This window comes from Chelonia mydas, chromosome 2 (genome assembly GCF_015237465.2).
Source record: "Chelonia mydas isolate rCheMyd1 chromosome 2, rCheMyd1.pri.v2, whole genome shotgun sequence".
In the NCBI taxonomy this organism is placed as follows: domain Eukaryota; kingdom Metazoa; phylum Chordata; order Testudines; family Cheloniidae; genus Chelonia; species Chelonia mydas.
In genome coordinates this window covers 78399358-78420350 of record NC_057850.1, presented here as the reverse complement: position 1 = coordinate 78420350, position 20993 = coordinate 78399358, and the positions used below count along the sequence as shown (strand labels likewise).

At 40.5% G+C, this 20993-nt stretch overlaps 1 protein-coding gene across 13 annotated transcripts in view; it reads right to left on the bottom strand.

Annotated features, from left to right (window-relative positions):
- ZNF521 (zinc finger protein 521) overlaps positions 1 to 20993 on the bottom strand; it is a 268270-nt gene that overhangs the window by 141790 nt on the left and 105487 nt on the right. For all 13 annotated transcript variants that reach the window (XM_043539713.1, XM_043539712.1, XM_037892727.2 and 10 more), the window contains one exon: positions 6595 to 9947. In XM_043539713.1, coding sequence (XP_043395648.1) covers positions 6595 to 9947 — 3353 coding nt within the window. The remainder of the gene's footprint in view (positions 1 to 6594; positions 9948 to 20993) is intronic.

Sequence of the window (20993 nt, the reverse complement as noted above, 5' to 3'; positions counted from 1 at the left end):
CAGTGCTATGCAGAGAAACTCCAAAGCTGTAATGTGAATAAGCATGTCTTAATAAAAGATTTTATGGAAGTAAGGGAAGGGAGTTTTGAAACTTAACTTTCCCTTTCTATTGTGACTATAACTCCACTAATACATCTGTCTCTTTTTATCAGCAGCTGCTGTCATTGTGGCCTTGAGGGATACCCCTCAACACCCGCAGAATGTCAGACCCTGAGGAGAACAACATGTTCAGCAAGATCCTGCAAGCCCATGCTGCATCAGACCACGAAAAAAGGGCCTGGAGGGCCAAAAGGGCAGATGGCATAGAGAAGGAAAGAGCAGAGAGGAGAAAGGCCCAGGAGTCCCAACAGGAAAAGAAGTGGGAGATGCACCAGGAGATTATGGTTCTTCTCAGACAGCAAACCCAAATGCTGCAGACCCTGTTGTTGACCTACAGATCCAAAAATCCCAGACTCTTCATCCTCTGCAGTCCTGGGAAAATTCCATGGTAGTAGCTCCACACAGCCCATCCCTACCACTCCAAGCTGGGGGACAGCAAGGAAAACCACAGCTTCGCTTTGATCTGAGCAAACCGTCATGTGTATGTTCCACAATGCACTACATCTATGCACTGAAATGGACAGAAATGTTCGCTGCCTTTCCAATTTTAAAGTTCTGGTCCATTAATTTATGTTAAAAGTTTGTATTGCAGTCCCTGGGTTTTTTTTTGCACATTGTTTTTCTGCAGTGTTTTTGCCACTCAACAGATTTCTATTTTTGGAGAATAAAACTATCTTTATTAGTTCACAACACATATTGCAGCATGCATAGCCGTATTCAAAGCACACTGTACTTGTATATGTACAGCAAGGACTATACTGTTCCTAACAGCACCAAAGCTCCAAGCCCAGAAAACAGGCAAGCACAGAACACTACAAGGGCTGACCATTACAGTGTTCTTTCAAAGCCTCCCTCAGCTGCACAGCTCTACTTTGGGCTGTTGGAATGGGCCCTTGTGTCTGGCTGTTCAAAGTCAACAGACAGCCGCTCACCCTCTATCCTGGTACCAGCTTTCCTCCCTTTGCCTCACAGAGATTATGCAGGATACAACAGGCAGCTATAACCATTGGTATATTTTTCTCACTGAAGGGACAGTTTATTCACTGAGATACAATCTAGTGAATAAACACGCCAGTGTCCCTTCAATCTGCCAAAAGCACATTCAACAACCATTGTGCATCTGCTGAGCTGGTTGTTGAATCTTTCCTTGATGCTGCTGAGGTGGCTGGTGTACAGCTTCATGAGCCAGCAGAGCTAGGGGTAGGCTGGGTGCCCCAGGATCACTATTGGCATTTCAATATCACCAGTGGTAATCTTCTAGTTGGGAAAGAATGTCCCTGCTTGCAGCTTTCTGAACAGTCCTGTGTTCTTAGAGATATGAGTACCATGCACCTTCCCTAACCAGTCCACATTGATATTGCTGAAGAATCCCTGGTGATCCACCAACACTTGCATAACCATAGAAAAGTTTCAGAGTAACAGCCGTGTTAGTCTGTATTCGCAAAAGGAAAAGGAGGACTTGTGGCACCTTAGAGACTAACCAATTTATTTGAGCATAAGCTTTCGTGAGCTACAGCTCACTTCATCGGACGCATACTGTGGAAAATACAGAAGATGTTTGTTTTTATAGACACAAATCATGAAAAAAAGGGTGTTTATCACTACAAAAGGTTTTCTCTCCCCCCACCCCACTCTCCTGCTGGTAATAGCTTATGTAAAGTGATCACTCTCCTTACAATGTGTATGATAATCAAGGTGGGCCATTTCCAGCACAAATCCAGGTCCCCCTCCCCCAACACACACACACAAACTCACTCTCCTGTTGGTAATAGTAGAAAATTACCAACAGGAGAGTGGGTTTGTGTGTGTGTGTGGGGGGGTGGGGGGGGTAGCTCACGAAAGCTTATGCTCAAATAAATTGGTTAGTCTCTGAGGTGCCACAAGTACTCCTTTTCTTATAACCACAGAAAAGTCGCTCTTTCGGTTGACATACTCTGTGGCAAGGTGGGCTGGTGCCAGAACAGGGATATGTTTACCCAGTGATGAGCTGGCAAAAGCTGAAGAACTGGTTCCTTCAGTTGCTCCGGGTCTTCGGCGGCACTTGGGCAGCAGCACCTTCAGTCGCTCCGGGTCTTCGGCAGCACTGAAGGACCCGCCGCTGAAGTGCCGCCGAAGACCCGGAGAGAGTGAAGAACCCGCTGCCGAAGTCCCGAAGTGCCGCTGGGTGAGTAAAAATTAAAAAGGGATTCTCAGGGGAGCCTCCCCAGCCCAGAGCTCAGGTGGGCCGGACAGGACGGTCCCATGGGCCGGATGTGACCCACGGGCCGGGGTTTGCCCACCCCTTTAACAACTGGTTCTAAATCGGCTTCAAAATTTAACAACCAGTTCGCGCAAACCGGTGTGAACCAGCTCCAGCTCGCCACTGTGTGTACCATCTATCTCCCCCCGCAACTCGGGAAACCCATTGCTGCAAATCCATCCACTATGTGACCCAATGGTCACAGTCCTGTGTAGCAGGAGACGATTTAGGGCCCTACACACTTGTGTGGCAACAGCCCCCACTGTGGATTTTTCAACTCCAAAATGATTTCCTACTGACCAGTAGCAATCCAGTGTTGCAAGCGTCCACAGTGAGATCACCACTCATTTTTCCACTGTCAATGCACCACTCATTCTGGTATGCCCGTGCTGGCAGGCTGGGGTGAGCTCAGCTCACAGATTCAGAAGTGTGGCCATTTCTATCCAAAAGTTCTGCAGCCACTGGCCATTGTCGCAAACCTGCATTACAATGCAACCCCACAAATGTTCGTTTCTTGGGCCTAGAAACAGTGCTCCACCATCTGCAGCTGTTCCATGAATGCCACTAATAATCTTGAATTGTTTTTCACTGTGTCCCTCAGCACTCTGTCCTCCAAGAAATTGTCATGTCCCCGTTGGTGTGGTACTTCCTATGGGTCTGCAAATACAGGAGAATCGTGCATCCTATATTTGCAGCATTCAGAAAAACAGTGCACACATCTGTGGGTTCCATGCTTCTGTCAGAAGAGGTGGACACTGATAAGTGCTGCGCAGGTTTTTAAATAAAGACGTGAAAATATGAGTTATGGATTTCATTATGGAATAGAGAAAGTTGCAAGCTGAGAACTTGACCTCTAGCTCCCAGAGATCCCTGCATAACTCATTTCTACCCAAAATGCATTGCAAAAATCCCCCAAAAGGCATGGCATCTGACGGCAGCACCTGGCACGTTATGATACCTAACTGTGGTGCACTGTAATCTGCATCAACACAAACACACATGGTGGGTATGTGCACCACCGGAACAAGCAGCCAAGTATGCACATGCCTGAGCAATGTACAAATTTCAGGAGCTATATGCTGACATAACTTGCATTGACCAAAATCTGTTACAGACATGGCTTAAGTCTCAAAAGGTAAAGGCAAAGCTACAAAGCTTTCTGCTGAATTAGGAGTTCTCCCATTATGTGCTTCATTAACTTAAGTATGACAACATTTTAAGGAGGGGCAACAGAAGCAATAATACCTAGCACTTACACATGCTTTTCATCTTCCAAGTACTTTCAAACATTTATACTAATTAAGCTTCCCAACACCCTTTTGAGATAAATATGTTTTAGCCCTGTTTTACTGATGAGGAAATTGATACAGAGAGGTTAAAGTGAATTTCCCAAGTCAAATAAGAAATCAAAGTCAGAACTAGGACTGAGTTCTGTCCCCAGTCCACTACTCAGAGCACACCTCTTTCTCAACGTCTAAACACTAATTACCACCCAGATTATCATTTTATCTGTTATCTTAATGAGCTAATGCACTATGCATCAGCAGTAATTCAGGAACTTCTGAAACCCCTATAGCTCATTAAGTACAGAAACAATACTAGGGCCTCTCCACTTTTAGACATTTATCAACAGTTACAATAACTTTTAGTAACTAAAAGATCTGAAATTATATGCACATAATGAAAAAGGGTATTAGTGAACTATCTAGGTTTGTTCTCTATACAGGATGAACAAAGAAGAAAGAGAAGCTGAGCAGTTGCATCTTTTTAGTTCAAATGTAGAAACAATCATCTAAGGAGATATAAGTTTTAGTCTCACCTTCCACTTCTCCATTGAAAAACATTGTTTTAGTTTCCTCAGCACGAATGTCCATTACTTGAATAATGAAGGGCTTGCAGAACTATCCGTGGGACCACAAATCTTTATATTTCTCTCGCTTCAAAAGTTAGAAAGCTCCTAACATCCAGTTCAACATTTCAAACCACGTAACACCCAATAAACCAAATGGAATCTCTGCTCTATTTATCACTATGGAAATTTTTTGTCACAATTTTTTCAAAAATTAGCTACTGGCAATGTTAAGTAGATACATTTTCCATGGGATGTTGTCATCTTACAAATCATATTCAAAACAACAAATGTCCTTATTTATTATAACAACAACACTTTCAGTTACTAACAGTTTTAGAAGTCCAATTTACTTTTCACTCTTATTTTTTAGACTTTGAATTTCTCTCTGCCTGAACACAAAAAATCTACGAAGTGAGTTTTGCTGTTATTTATGACCACTTTCACTGCTACAGAGTCTGGGTCGCTGCAGATTGACAAGAGTTTAAATTTGAAATTTTTAAAAAACAAGACATGCTTTTTATCAGCCTTCGGCTTTGTGAAGCTTGTGGATGATCTCTAAAAGTATTGACACTCTATAAGGGACTTAATAACCTTCTCAAGGTTATCGTGTCTGCCATGAGCAAAGGATTTGAGGGCCCAAAGGTCACTTACCTAGAGGCTAAAACTGCAATAACTGAAAACATAGTTTACAAACAGTGGATGGGGAGCTGATTGGCAACTTTAGGACATATGAATGATGAATGGAAGGGCTGAAAAATGACCTAAAGATCTGTTATTTAAGAATTATCAGTCTGAAAAAAACATTTCATATGAAAATCCAAAGGCAGTAAATCTACTGAGAGTGGAAATTCTTTGAAACTATGTGGATTTTTGACTTTCCCAAACTGTTAAAGTGGTTGGTTTTATCAGTGGAAAGCAGAGAGGCCAATCAGGTTACAGGGTACAGGAACTCTGATTATGACATCCTCCAAGCTCATGAAGCGCAATAAAAATGTAGATGTTGAACCAATTCGTTAAAAAGTATAATAGCTTTTGAGGGTGCCAAGGAAATGGCCAACAACCTGGGAATATGTCTTAATGTACATGGCTTTGAGTGTGCTTGGGGAAACCAGGACAGGTTTTCAATATGCCTGAGGAGCTAGGGACCTTTGTAAGCCTCAAGAAATTGCAAGTAATATCGGAGAAGAGTGAAATGGAACTAAGATGACTTTTCAAAGAAATAAGGCAAGTCAGCCCATCATGTGCTATTCTAAAGTATGTGTTTATCCTAGCAGATGGCATCACAAATATGGTGTGGTGGGAAAACAATTGTTTGGGCCCATTCTCCCCACCCATGCTACATCAATGTGCATCCCATAGCAAAGTTTAGCAAGACTTTGGGTACAAGCTACTTTTGGAAGAGAGAGAGAGAGAGAGAGAGAGAGAGAGAGAGAGAGAGAGAGAGAGTGTCTGTGTGTGTGTGTGTCTCTGTGTGTGTATTGAGCTATTAGGTTTCCTAAGCTGCTGAGAGTCCTATATGCAAGAACTCATCCCCAAAATGCTAATTAACTCATTTTATTCATTGAACATATTAAGGCAAAAAAGACTCTCCCTTCACCTCCCACATGGATCAGTTGTGACATTTCCCTCCACCCTTAATACCACCCCCACATTATCTCTTAGGCTAATGTAAACAAGTGAGAGCAGAAGAAATCTTTCAAAAATTTGGGACTACTATTTATGTGTAATTTTACTTTTAAAGTTGTTCTGCATAGATGAAGTTTAAATCCTCAGATACTTGGTGCGTTGGTGACCTTGTGCTACCTAAAATATTGTTAATAAAAAGAAAATTAAAAATGGAATTGCCATAGAAAGCCCATTTCACCATTTACCCTAGGAAGGTGATAAACTGCTGAGTTTCATTTTAATCAAAGTACGGTAAAGACAGGGAAAATTAACGTCTGAAACATAATTTACAAAAATAACTCCCCAATTTGTTGTTCACAAATATTTTTTGAACGTTCATCCTTTTTACCAGCATATTGGCTCTATGTATTTTAATTCTGTGTCATTAATACTCTTTGCCATAAGTGCAAGCCATATAGCAAGAGATTCCGACTTGCAATGAAGCTAAGTTAAGATTCCAGATCTCAGCTGTGCTGGCATGAAGACTGGTCTCTCAGTAATACAGAAGACAATATCCTAGGGAGACTGGAATTAGTCCTATTCTACACCAATCAAGCCAAAACACAAGGCATATCAAAAAGCAAGTAATTGCTAGCTAACGGCTATGGGAGGAACTATTCCATGGTTCAATCTAATCAGTTTCTGGCAAATAACAATAAGGCTGAGAAAACGGCAGTGTAAAATGGGGAAGTTTTATCAAAAAGGTGAAGAGCAGCAACAGCAAAAGAAAAAGTTTTACCTCATCAGATTGAGAAGGGCTGATTCTGGGCATTGGAGATACTTGTGGTGTTTTCAGCTGTGTACTGTTGCTGTCTGGAACAAGCTCTCTGTGGATTGACTGGATATGATTCTGGAGTTCACTTTCTGATTCAAATTTAACATTGCAACTAGAACAGCGAGTCTTCAGTCCCCCTGCCTTGCTTTTGTTCTCAATGGAACTCAAGTTCTCATTTTGACCCAAGCCTTGTCTGTTACTGCTTGAAGGGATGTTGACACTTGGACTACCACTCTTACTGAGATTAACACAAACAGCGCACAGACCATATGGCAGACCATTGATGTCAAGTTTCACTAAATCCTGTTTTGAGCGGAATTCCTTCAGGCAAGAAGCACATTTGTACAGTTTCTGAAGATGCTGTGCACGCCCTGTGGACTGCACTGCAGAGCCATTTCCTGTTTTTTGCATGTGAAATGTCCCATGGATTTTCAGTTCCAAGGTAGAAGTCACTGTTTGCATGCATACCACACAGCGGAATCCTGTTAAGGAATTTCTCAAATCAGGGTGCATTTGGCAATGCTCTAAAAAATCCTCCTCACTCTGTAGAGGCATTTTGCAAATTCTGCAGTTTCCAGTGTCCAGGCTCTTACTATGTGTGACTTTATGTTCAGTAAGAGTCAGAAGAGATGGAAACCGCTCACCACATATTGGGCACATGTAATGTTTCACTGGTCCCAAGTGTGTCTGCATATGTTCACGGAGCCCATTTTCAGAGAAGAATGTTCGAGAACACACATTACACTTGTAATTCCCTTTAATCAGCTCTGCCTTCTTCTTAACTATAGCACTTTCTCCAGGTCGGATGTTGTGGTCTCGAAGCTGATGATTCTGCAGGAGAGTTTCCATTGTGTATGCTGCTCCACAAATGTCACAACCGTACATGGGCTCTGATGTATCAACGTCTTCTTCACTGCCATCATGGCTATTATGTGACTCCTGGCTATTTGTCAACAAGGTCTGGAGCTCCACTTCTTCTTTCTGAACTTGCTCCGATGCTCCATTTGTTCCACAGTTTGGAGTTTTAGTTTCAAAAACACAATGTTTTTCCCTCAAGTGTTTCTCTAGTAATATAATAGCATGAAAAGCTTTGCTGCAGAATTTGCAGTTGTATTTTTTGCTATGTGTAGTAATGTGGCACTGAAGCTCCACCTCTGTACCGAACGACTCGCCACAGAAAATGCACTTGTGCACTTTCCCTTGGTTCTCCAGGTGATTGTGTTTAACATGAAGCTGTAGGTCAGTTTCATTACGGAAGTCCCAGTTACAAGATGTGCACCTGTATACCTTCTTTTCATTGCTGTGCTTCACAGCCAGGTGTAGTTGAATGGAGACTTTGGAGTCAAAAACCTCTTGACACAAGGTGCAGCGGAAGAATACAAACGTATGCATGTCGAGCAGGTGTTTTTGCAAGTCATCCACTGAAGTAAACTGCTTGTCACAGCTTTCACAGATATAGTATGTAGAAGTTATCATGAAATGAATTGTAACATGCTTCAGCAGCGACTCTTGGTTTGGAAACTCCTTGTTGCACTGAGGGCAGGTCAGTTTTGGCAGGACAGTGTCAAGATGGGTTTTTAAATGAGTCTGAAAACCATCCAGAGACGTATACTTAGCACCACATTGATTACAGACATATTCACCTGCAGGACGTGGAGGAGCACCACCTACAGCTTGCATCATCTTTAAGGAATTTTGTTCAATAGTTACAGGAGATAAGGGGCTCAAGGCTCTAGATTTCTTTCCATTGTGGATGTAATTCAATGCCAAAGGAATGTTCTTATGGTTCTCCTTGATATGCTTGTTCAATTTAAGGACACTGTTAAATATTGGAGAATTAGTACAGTAAGAACAGGAATATACTTCTACTACTGGATCTTTTGGGGTTCCAAGTACAGGGGAACCAAAACGGGAACTGCTAAGATCACAATGGACTTGTCTAATATGCTCTTCCAAAGAAGAATCAGTAAGAAATCCCATGTAGCAATGGGGACAAAAGAATGCATTACTGTCTTTAGCAGCAGGGTTTGCAAACCCATGAGAACATCGGATATGTTCCTGAAGAGTGTTGAGGTCATTAAATACTTCAGAGCAGAAGTTGCACTGGTAGACCATGGCAGGCATGGTAGAAACAATCAGTGCTGGGTCTGGAGCTTCATGGACTTGCTTAAGATGTTCATTCAGATTATAAAGTGAAGGTAACACCTCCAAACAATACTGACAGATATGCGCTTGTTCAGGTTTATCTAAATGCATAGTTTTCAGGTGTATCTGCAGAACTGCAAGGCTTGAAAATAACTGTTTGTTGCAATAAATGCAGCTATAGGTAACTTTTGCTTGCTTATTCGAAGGACCAGTGATATCTGGTACTTGTTGGGCTGCCCGCTTTCTTCCACGACCCTTTGTTATTGGGGGAGCCGTTTCTACCATTGTTGAACTATCCACCGAGAGGTTTGAATCTGGAGTGGTGCTAGATACTGAGGTGTAGCCAACAGTTACCAAAGAAGGGCTGTTGCTATGATTGCATGATTCGGGCTGCTGGTGACTATCCATGTGGCTGTACAGTTCTTCCACAGTATGGAAGTTCTCTGAGCAAATGCTGCATGAATTCTTCTTTTCACCATTATGAGCTTGCTCCATGTGATTTACAAGAGAACTTTCCTCTACAAAGAGTTCATGGCAATAAACACATTGAAGAGCAGCCCTGTCTTCATTAGGGGAACACTCGGGGTGGCATTCTGCTATGTGTTTCTGAAGATCTTCAGGGAAATCAAAGCCTTCTTCACACTGACTGCATTTCTGAGTGTCTTTCATTTTCCACTCCTCCATCCTGGAGGCAGACTGAGAACCATCCTTGTTTCTTTCATGAACCTGCATGTGACCATGCAGTGAACTAGACGAAAGGAATCCACGTCTACAAATGGCACATTTATATGGCTTGTTGGATGTATGAGTCTTTAAGTGAATTTTAAGGTGATCACTCCTTGAAAATGCTGCATCACATTCACTGCAGTGATACTTCTTGTCTCCCGTGTGAAGCTTTATATGGCGATCTCTGCTCCGCTTGTGTTTAAAGAGGCGACTGCAATATGTGCATTTGAAAGGGAGCTTGTCGCTGTGACTCTGCTCATGATGCTTTAAGTAGCTGAGCCGACTGAATGACTTGTCACAGAACTGGCACGGATAAGGCAATCCTGGGCCACCCTCTTCCTCACCAAAATCACAACCTTCTCCATGGCTTGGTGAAGTCTGATCTTTGCTGGAAGGTGATGAAGCTGGCCATGAGCAAGTGGGGTCATCCTCAATATCCACTCCATCTGGAATGAGGAAAAAAAGTGCACATACGCTTATTCCCCTGGAGTTCAAAGGATACACTAAATGTGTATAAACATGCAAATAGCTGAAACAAATACACAATGTACTAAACTTGGAATGGGATACTTTTCAGCTCCAACAGCTTTTTTTTATCCCACATTTATTTTTATCAAACTGTAAAATATGAAAAGTTATTAAATAGTTCTGTGCCTATATTATCCTTTTATTGCTTTTTTATCATCCTCTCTCAGTTGCAGGATATATATTATACATTGACAACTTTATTAAAATGCAGATTTTAATATATTTAATGTTTCTTTTGTATCCATTGTAAAATGATTTGCATATTATGTGATCATCTGAAGAGTCAGTGAAAGAAGGAAATATTACAGAAATGATTTACAATTAATGCAGTCAACCCACATGCCTAGTATTTAATAAAAATTCCCTGTTCTTTTCCTCTATTTTTTCCCCCTTAAAGTTGGTTCTGAAAACAGAAATCTTTTAGGGGTTACTATTGATATAGACTTTGGTGCCCTCAACAAAATAATATTAAAAAATTACAAGGAAGGAAATGGACAAAAACCATAATAAAAATGATGTCTTCTCTAAAAATAATGCTGCCAGAATCTCTTCAATAACTACCATTTGGTAACCTCAAGCCAGAAAATGGATTATTAAATGTTCAAAACAAACTAACAAATATTATTGTACTAAGTCAGCTGGGATCAAGGAAAATGAGAAAGTTTCACAAGAGCCAGTTCCCAACAGTGTATTTTGTTTCTAAAGTTCAAGAGGTTGCCCACCATTTCTTCCTTTTTGCAAAAGTCTCAGCCAGCTGAACTTCCTTAGTTAAATAGAACCTGTACTTTTAGGTGATCATAGACAAAGCAACTTGTGAAAAACTGGAAACAGGAACAAATGATACATGATTATAGTAAAAACTGAAAGATTTATGAATAACAAAGAAACGACAAACAAAACACAAGCCAGCTATTAAACTAAACTAGTTATCCATGATATTACTTCACTTCTGGACCAGGTGAGTTTTAACTAAGTGCTTAACAGGTACCATCTGGGATTTTTGCAGCCTTCCTTTTAAACAAACAAATACACCGGACCCTCACTTGAACGTGCACCACCTATATAGCACGAATTCACATATAACGCGGTCGCGGCCATGGATCCCAAATGTAATTACTTTAATTGCAATTCATTTTAATGTGGTCCCCGCTATAACGCGGTCCCTGCAGTACCGCGCATGGATCCCAAATCCTGCGTTCTAGCGAGGGTCTGGTGTACTGTGGTTTAATGACTGCATTTCTCTTAGTATAAAAACTTTAAAAAAAATACAAAAAATGCCCAACAGCTCCACCTAAAGCAAATTATTCTTTATTCCCTTCCAGGGGCAACATCGTTGTCCTATTTCCTTTTAAAAACAAAGTTGATTAAGATAATACTATAGAAAATGACTGAATAAACCCATGGGGAAGGTATTTTTCTTAAGATATTTTTCAACAAATGCTGTTTCTTAACATCTACAACCCTCTAACAAAGAAACTTATCATATTAACATGAAAGTTAGAGTTGGCTTTTATCATGTAAACAAATTCCAAGCCTGCTTTCTTTAAGGTAACAAGATTTTACTAGATTATCAGCCTCCTGCTTATCCACAGGAAACAGATGAGGATTCATTCCTTTCCTGCCTCTAGAAACTGATGACAACGCCATCTCACTATCAATGCCAGATGGCAACCATCTAACTCTGAGAAAACAACCAAACACCAATCCTGGAACCCTGCCCATTGCAACAATGCTTTTCAATATAAGTTGAAAACTGCATTTTGTATCCTCTTGTTTATTACTCTGAAAGAGAGGTTTTTACAAATTATCTACACATGACACATACACACACGCACAGACACATGCATACGCACAAGCACACACTATCCAATTGGCCTACGGAAAAGACATTTAAACAAATTGACTCAAAAAAATTAATCATGATTAAAAAAACTAATTGTGATTAATCGCAGTTTTAACCGCACTATTAAATAATAGAATACCCATTGAAATTTATTAAAAATGAAATTTTTTGATGTTTTTCTACATTTTCAACCATATTGATTTCAATTACAATACAGAATACAAAGTGTATGGTGCTCACTTTATATAATTATTTTTATTACAAATATTTGCATTGTAAAAATGATAAAAGAAATTGTATTTTGCAACTCACCTCAGACAAGTACTGTAGTGCAATCTTTATCATGAAAGTGCAACTTATAAACATAGATTTTGTTGGTTACATAACTGCACTCAAAAACAAAACAATGTAAAACTTTAGACCCTACAAGTCCACTCAGTCTTCCTTATTGTTCAGCCAGTCGCTCAGACAAACAAGTTTGTTTACATTTGCAGAAGATAATGCTGCCCACTTCTTGTTTACGTCATCTGAAAGTGAGAACAGGCGTCCACATAGCATTGTTGTAGCCAGCATCATGATATATTTACATGTAGGGTTGCCAACTCTGATTGAAGCTTTTCTGGGAGATTTTTTTCCAACATAACAATGTCATTTTCTTAAAATATCCTATTAAAATCTCCTGGATTGCTTTCAATACTCACCAAGAGTTCAATAGTTCAGATTGTGTGCTGAGTCATCATACAAGATTACTATAATATGAATATATGGCAGAATGCAGGTAATGCTGGGGATTAGTCCTGCTTTGAGCATGGGGTTGGACTAGATGATCTCCTGAGGTCCCTTCCAACCCTAACATTCTATGATTCTAAAACAGAGCAGAAGATATACAATTCTCCCCCCAAGGAGTTCAGTCACAAGTTTAATTAACACATTATTTTTTAACGAGTGTCATCAGCAAGGAAGCACGTCCTCTGGATTGGTGGCCGAAGCATGAAGGGGCATACAAATGTTTAGCATATCTGGCACATCAATACCTTGCAATGCCAGCTACAAAAGTGCCATGCAAATGCCAGTTCTCACTTTCAGGTGACATTTTAAACAAGAAGCAGGCTGCATTATCTCCTGCAAATGTAAACAAATTTGTTCATCTGAGTGATTGGCTGAACAAGAAGTAGGTCTAAGTGGACTGGTAGGCTCTAAAGTTTTACATTGTTTTATTTTTGAATGCAGGTTTTTTTGTACATAATTCTACATTTGTAAGTTCAACTTTCATGACAAAGAGATTGCACTATAGTATTTGTATTAGATGAATTGAAAAATACTATTTCTTTTGCGTTTTTTTTTCCGTGCAAATATTTGTAATAAAAATAAATATAAAGTGAGCACTGTATAATTTGTGTTCTGTGTTGAAATTGAAATCAATATATTTGAAAATGTAGAAAACATCCAAAAATATTTAAATAAATGGTATCCTATTATTGTTTAACAGCGTGATTAATTGCTTGACAGCCCTACAAACAAACAATCCTACCATCTTGTTGAACAGATGACAAAGGTGTTTTTTTTCTTTCAAAATATCACTCCTTCCAGGTACTAACAACCTATCATCTACTAAAACATTTAACAAAGCTTTTCATTGTTCAGGATGGATACTAAATAATTACTGGACAGTTGGGTTTTTTTAATTGTTACACTAGCAGCTGCTTCATTCACACAAGCCTTCTGATGAAAATCTACATTCTTCACTTTCAAATGGCTGGTTTTGGCTTAAAAACTAGAGCAGGTAGCAAAACAGGACAAAAAATTCAATTTTTAATCTCCCTCCGACCACCTTTACACATTTTTGTCACCATTTTATGTTGAGTGAAATTTTCCAGCAAGCTTTGTTAAAACAAATAAACACACACACACACACACACACACACCCTTTGTCCTTTAAAAATCAAATACATGCCTGACAGATGAACCAGTACACTGCTGGCAGGTAAACAGGAATTTGTGTCATGCAACTGAGCAAAGAAAAGTAGTCTGCAACTGCCTAGGCTACCATATTTTGGAACCAAATTTAGTATTAAATTGTATTACCCTATCCAGGCATGACATATTGTTGTATAAATGTTTGGAGAAATATACAAGATGTGTTATAAATAGTGCACGGTCACTGGCACTGTACTAAATCACTTTCTTCTTGCGGCCACTGTCTGCCTGGTTTTACCTATTACATAACTGTTCCCTTTTAGCTTGTAAATCTCGAATGGATGCCAAGCAAGCTGCAGGGCCAGGTTCAGGTGTGACCAAGATATAAGAAAATGGTGGCCCCCTTCTCCCCCATCCAAGTCCCTTTGTTTGTTTGGAGAATGCTCCTTTAGCTTTTATACAAGGTAAAAAAAAAAAAAAAGCAGAAGGGGAACGGGGTTAATAGAGTACAAAAGCCTTTCCTTTGCAGCATTTTTATGAACCAAGTCCAAAATGATTCAGTGCAATAACCCTCAGCATAAAAAAAGAAATCTCATTTAAAAAAAAATTAAGACTTGCAAAGACTAACTTCTGCAATTATATTTTAGAATGGGAAATTTACTTCTTCAGTGTGATAAAAGGAGCTATTTGCCTACTAAAACATGGGGAATCCCCCCAGATAACATCAGTGTAAGGCAATACCAGGCTCCTAATTAAAAATTCTATACACACTCCTCTCTACACCACTTAAATGCTGCAGTGTGGTTTCATGAAAAGGGCCACAAGGAGACCAACCACGAAGGGATGAGGTAGAGGCTTCTGCACGTGCTTTTCGTCATAAGGGGAGACTCTGTGCCAGCCTTTAACAGGCCAACACACTTGAATTACATCTACACTGCATGCCTTTTGATGGCATGGAGTGTACACACATGCGTTGCCCCCCAACAGGGGCATAAATGGCAGGGTAGCCAGTGAGGCACGCTTAGGCGAGTAAAGATATGCCTGAAGGGTGTAGGTATGTATGTGAATACATACACTTCACCGCTCTCTGCTCGCCCAAGCAGGGGCGCCGCGTCAACACTGCCAGAAATGACTCCGGCAGCAAGGAAAGACTCAGGCAGCTTTCCCCGCTGCAACGAAAGCTTTCCCTGCTGCCTCCCTGCTGCCAGTGTCTTTCATTGACACATGTAGCTCCACAGCTCAGTGTGGACGCATCCTTTTCATTGCAGCGAGTAGCTCCACGTATGCTACACACCACCATCAGCGACGTGCAGTGTAGACGTAACCTTGGTGAGGTTTAGGGCCGATTAAGAAAGAGTCACAGGATCCATAACTCCACGGCCATATCATACATAGGAAGTGAGGAAGAGCAGTAGCTCAGTGATGTAGTGGTAAAAAAAGAAGCGGCTAAACCTAAAGTAAAGCTCATATTCCCCAAATGAGAAGTGGGTGAACTCAGTTTATCCCAGTTTACCTTCGACTACACTACTGCAGCAGCTGCTATTCTAACCTATGGGCTGCTACAGAAGTCTCAGAAGAGCTACTCTGAACAGACCTGCAGCCAGGGTAGCGAATTTTACTCTCTCCAATCCCCACAGAATTCCCTACTCAAATCTGGCTGTGTGCGGAGAGGGTAAATTTCACCTACTGTTAGGAGAATAGACCCCAAATCCCTTTTCGACAATCACTCTAATAGAAAATATAAGTAGTTTGTTGCTACTCTGCATATAACTATGTGCATAAATTTAGAGACATCTACACATTCAACTACATCAACATTACTACATTAATTTTAAATGTTTAACAAGCTTTTTATAAAACACTTTGGACAAAACAGTACCTTCAGATGCACATGCACAACTGCCACTGAAATCCATGGGAGATGTGCAAATCTAGGAGGGTGAAATACGACCCTAAGAATTTTATAGAGTATTTCTTGGGGTTTTAAACTATATTTTCTGTATTGACTTGTATTTTTTTTTCCTTCGGTGCTCACTAAGTGCTACTTACTGTAAATGCCTTTTTTGTGTTATGGCAAGTATTCTGCGTTTCAATGTGATGCACTTAACATGTCCATGTAAATTTTTAATTTTTGGAACCAGTCACTTCACACTAGCTGGCTCTAAGAGAGCTCTAGCTCTCACAACTGAAAAACTTTTCTGGAAATCAGCTCCAAGGCCTAAAAAGTCTATTTAAAGATGCAAGTGTGTGTGAATAGTTAGTGCAGATGTTTTTTTACAGCAACTGTACTCGCTGAGTTTCACCATTTCCATAAAGCACATTAAAACAAGTGTGTGAACACTCTGAGATGAAAGTACCAAACACTCCTGAGACTTCCAGTGGAAAGTAGAGCTGCCTGACTTTGCTCCAAGCAGACAGAAATGCCCATGATTCAGCAGCCTGAGTAAATAAAAGAGGTCCTTATTTCCTAGTTTTGCTGGCTGGCCACACTGCAGCAGTCTCTGTGCTGCTGCCAAAGGGGATGCAAAACTGGAACTACACCCAGCAGCTGAAGGACTGTCTTTGTTAGCCAGCCAGGCCTTCCTGACCATCTTCTGGCAACAAAACTGCCATATCCTGCAAGGAAGACCTCCATCTCAGGCTTGATAGTTCTCTAGTCTGCCTAATAGCACTAAACAACAGATTTTGCCTGGTCTGTGTTGGAGGAGGACAGCTGGAAACTCAGTTAGTAGCAGAGTAACACCTGTTCAGTCATATTTCTGGGGGAAAGTGCTCACTAACAGAAAAGTGAAGTAATTCCAGAAGGAGTTATTCCATGGGGGCAGGGGGTAGGGAAGCATCAGAGTACAAAGCACCTCTGTGGTGCGAGCAGCCAGCCACTCATGTGCCAGCCTCAGTAGTTGTGAAGTCTTGAAAGTGATCTGCTCCCTGGTGCTGCTGACTGAACAGTGCTGCTTCAGAAAAGAGCAGTTAGACTCTGGGCAAGTGCATGACACACACACGTTTTCACTGGAATATTCTGCAGTGCAGAAGAAGGAGTTGCTCTGTTGTGCCTTATTTTTCTATATAATTTAAACAACGCAAGCTTTGTTTCTAGAAAAAATTGCAGGAAACCTTTTAATAGCGTAAAAAAATAACAAAATGTCCGTTTTGCCTCTGACCCACAACCGTCAGGTGTTTACAAAAATTAATAAATTAAGTTTCACAATACCCATATAAAGCATTACTGGATTCTCCCCATTTTTACTGGTGGGATTACGGAAGCACAGAGAAGCTACGTGATTGTCCTCAGGTCACAAATAGAATCTGTGATCGAGATGAAACAGAACCCAGATCTTCTGACTCCCAATTCTAGGCCATAACTGTAAGAAAAATCCTTTCTTTCACCTGCAGTGAGAAGTCACCGAAAAGAACTAATACTGCAGGATTATCGCACAACCAACAAGAAAGATACAATACTTTAGATGCCCAGACATTTCCCAAGTGCTGGCCTTGCTGATATATTTTTGCTACCTGGGCTAGTTAACTGTAACGGCACACTGGTCACATAACTGTCCTTATGGGACTCAGCATGATGTATGGGCAAGTACTACATAGCAAGGTTTCCTAAACAGGACCAAGATTTACAACAATGGTTACTTTTGAAGGGAATATTAAAAAATACTGACAAATCAAGTATATCTAGCACTGGACATGTACGCACACTGTTTATATACACACACACACACAAGTATATGTTGTGTAATTATATATAGGCATGTGTACGTGCATGTGTGTGTTATTATTTATATGTATTACCCCAGCCACAGACCAAGGTCCCATTGTGCTGGGTGCTGTGTTGTGTGCGCGCGCTCACATGCGCACAAACACACACCCTTGCTAATTTTCAGGATGACCCCTACAATATAAAATTCAAGTTAAAAACTGAAAGAATAAATGTCAGCCAGGTAGGTCAGATAACTGGGAAGATCAAAGACTTCTGATGTGTTAAATCTTTGCATTTTCTTGTGGTTACTTGAGTAGAGTGGGTATTATAAATTATATAGTTTACTTATAATGGCCATATCATGTTTTAGTGCTGGACAGATTTTATATTATTACTGCTGCTAATTGTCTGCAGGGCTACCTTGAAAATGAGATAAAGAATCTTATGGGAACATGCAGGTGAAAACAAATGTTAAATGAAGAGGTTAGATATTACTGATATAAAACAATACTGTACAATTTGTGATAAGTGTGTACACAGAAGTATTATCCTCAGGTCTTCCAGGTATGTGTCAACATGATAGAAAATGTATCACAATGTGCGAGTTGTCTAACAAAGCTATTGTTTTATACTTTTTTAATAGGATCGTCGGAAACTGTTAAAGTTTAACATCACTTTAAACAAAACATGCATTATTTCACAATTTCCTCCACTTATTCTGACCCAAAATATAAACAGTTCTGGGAAAGCTGCAACTTTAATAATACAACGACCACATTTTTTTCACATCAGTGGTCCCACATTAAACTCACTCATTTGTCTCATAACTTATTTAACTACTTGAAAACTAATACTCTGTAATGGGTACTCAAAAGAGAAATGTGAACTTTAAAAAATTATTTATAATTTACAGATGTTTTTAAAATCTACCACTATTTCAAAACTACTCTTGGAGGACCAATTAAATGCATTAACAGTTGGGTTACTGGGGGAGCCACTTGAAGGGGTTCTACACGGACAGCAGCAGTTGGTGGGGTTCTCCGTCTCAAATTTTAAATATTGTGATAAAAAAAACAGATCCCGGAAACAACAGCTTAGACCTCAAAAATGCTCTTTTTTGTAAAATCCCTTTATTGCCCAGGTAAGTCGCTAACATTCCTGTACTGCTCTCCTAAGCCAACCCAAGTATCCAGGTCATTATGCCTTCTTCATAAGACACATTACTATTACGTATGTGGAAAGGAACATCAACGTTTTTCCTTGCTTGTTACTTAAAGTTCATTTGAACAGATGGAGCTCAGTGAATTCCATCTTCAACAGCCAAATTAAAGAGAAAACAGTGCATTCTTAAGCAGTCCACTTTTAACCTCAATAAAAGCTGATGTGCAACTAGCTAGAGACCACAGTCATCATCCAATTTATTTAAGGAAACCAAGCCTCTGTGTTTTTGAAGGCAATGCAGGGGGTGGACGTGGAAGAAGTTTTCAATTGTTGGGGTAGAATCACTCTTCAGTGCTTCCCCAACACATAACTAATGACAGGCACCACACTCCGAGCTTGTTATACCATGTTCCATAACTGAGAATCCCATGTTACACAATTAATTTACAGGGGCTCTTTATTTCAGACTAAAAAGTACTAAGTGAGTCAACGAACACATTTGTCTCCAGGTTAAACAGAACAAAAAAAAATTTTAAAACTGCATTTCTTCCACTCTGTTTTTATTTCTTTTTCTGTTGTTGTTTGAATTTCTATAATATGAGTCAGAGACCACCAGCACTGCTCCACTGAAACTAAGGTCAGAAAAAGTCATCCCCGTAACAATTACGTCAAAGATTAAGATATTGGGAGGTAAGGAAACCCCTCTCCAAGCACATTTTAATATATTAATTTTCTCTTAGAAATCTTTATATAAAATTTAACACCAAGTGTTAAAACAAACCAAATGATTAACGACATCTTCCATGCAAAATTGCAGCAGGAAGATAATCATTATGGTTTGTTACTAGTAGTACTGTTGACACCCTTTCTTAAGGACAACTATGAATGACTGAGAGAAAATGGGTCAGGTTCTTTATTAGACTTGAGTGATTTCATAGATTCTCTGCTTTTGCTGAGACTCACTATCTCTAGTTATCACTGTGAATAGGAGTGGAAACTGTGGCCCTGATTCTCCCCTGCAATAGAGCCCTTTGTCACTGATTCAACAGCAAAGGGCTGCTTAAAGGCAGCAAAATGAGCCCCTCCAACATAAGGGCAATTCACCACAGCACAGAACCAGTTGAATGGACTTATGGTGCCACCTTTGCAGCTGAGAGAATACAAAGCACATCCAGGGCAAGAGGAGGTGTAGTCAACACATTCTCTATCACATAATGGCTTTCAGATGGCTGCTACAGGCTGGCAAAATGGGTCTGCTCTAAGCAGTGTGGGGAGGCCACCCAGGTACAAAAGTGCATTGAGACCATCTTTGCTCACCTCTTCTCTCCAGGCCAAGCACAGAAAAGGAAGAAAAGAACATCTGGTCTTGCATGTTTGTACTCAGGGGGTTTTCTTCCCATTCTGCAGTCAGAGCTTGGGGGGAGAAGGGAGCAGGAGAAGGGGGCAGAGTTTGTTCCTTTTCTTCACCTGAAATGTGCAGAACTTGGAGATTCTGCTGGAGACCAGAGTTACCTGCACAGCCTTCCATCTGCCCTACAAGCCTCCATGACCACATGCGCATTCTCCCAGCCACCAGGGAGCTGACACAACAGATGGAGTCCCTGATAAAGTTTCAGGGAAAACACCTTGGTAGAAAACCAAGCACAAGCTTGCCTCGTCCCCTGGACAATTCCCTTCTTTTAGTTTAGTCCTCATGTTCAATCTTTAAGCTATGCGCTATCTAGTCCTTTGAATGACAGGATGCATGGTGGTGAACAGGTGTGTGGGCAAGTGGATGGGTATGGGCAGGAAGAACAAACTGATGGGAAAAGTGAGAAAAGAGAGGTTGTGTATTGAGAGCTAGATACATTTGGATAGGGGGAAGTGAGTCAGGCAAAATATAGGGGAGGAGATAAAAACAATACAAGGAAAAGACATACTGTGATCTCTTAAAGGAGAAAGAGAAAGGGTAGTGATAATAAAGCAAAAGCAGTGTAGTAAGTTACATTATTTGAAAGTATGATAGAATTAAACACAGTAAATAAACAATACACAACGGCTTATTCCTTTTCATGGCAAGGATGGGTGGTACTTTTCATCCAAGTTAGCAGTCCGTATTCACACTGGGGGTTTCGCCCCAGCATAGCTGCACTGGTGCAAACTCTTAGCGTAGACATGCTGAATGAGCGTAAAAAGTGACTTGCCCTGGCGAAGCTTAGTTCAGTTTGAAACCAATGTAAGCTGCATCAGTACAAGTCACTTCACTTTTTACACTAGTGTGGTGCATTGACAGCAAGGTAGTAGGTGGCAATACATTTTCTAGCAGCAGCTACAGACAGTGCAGGATAAAATCATCCT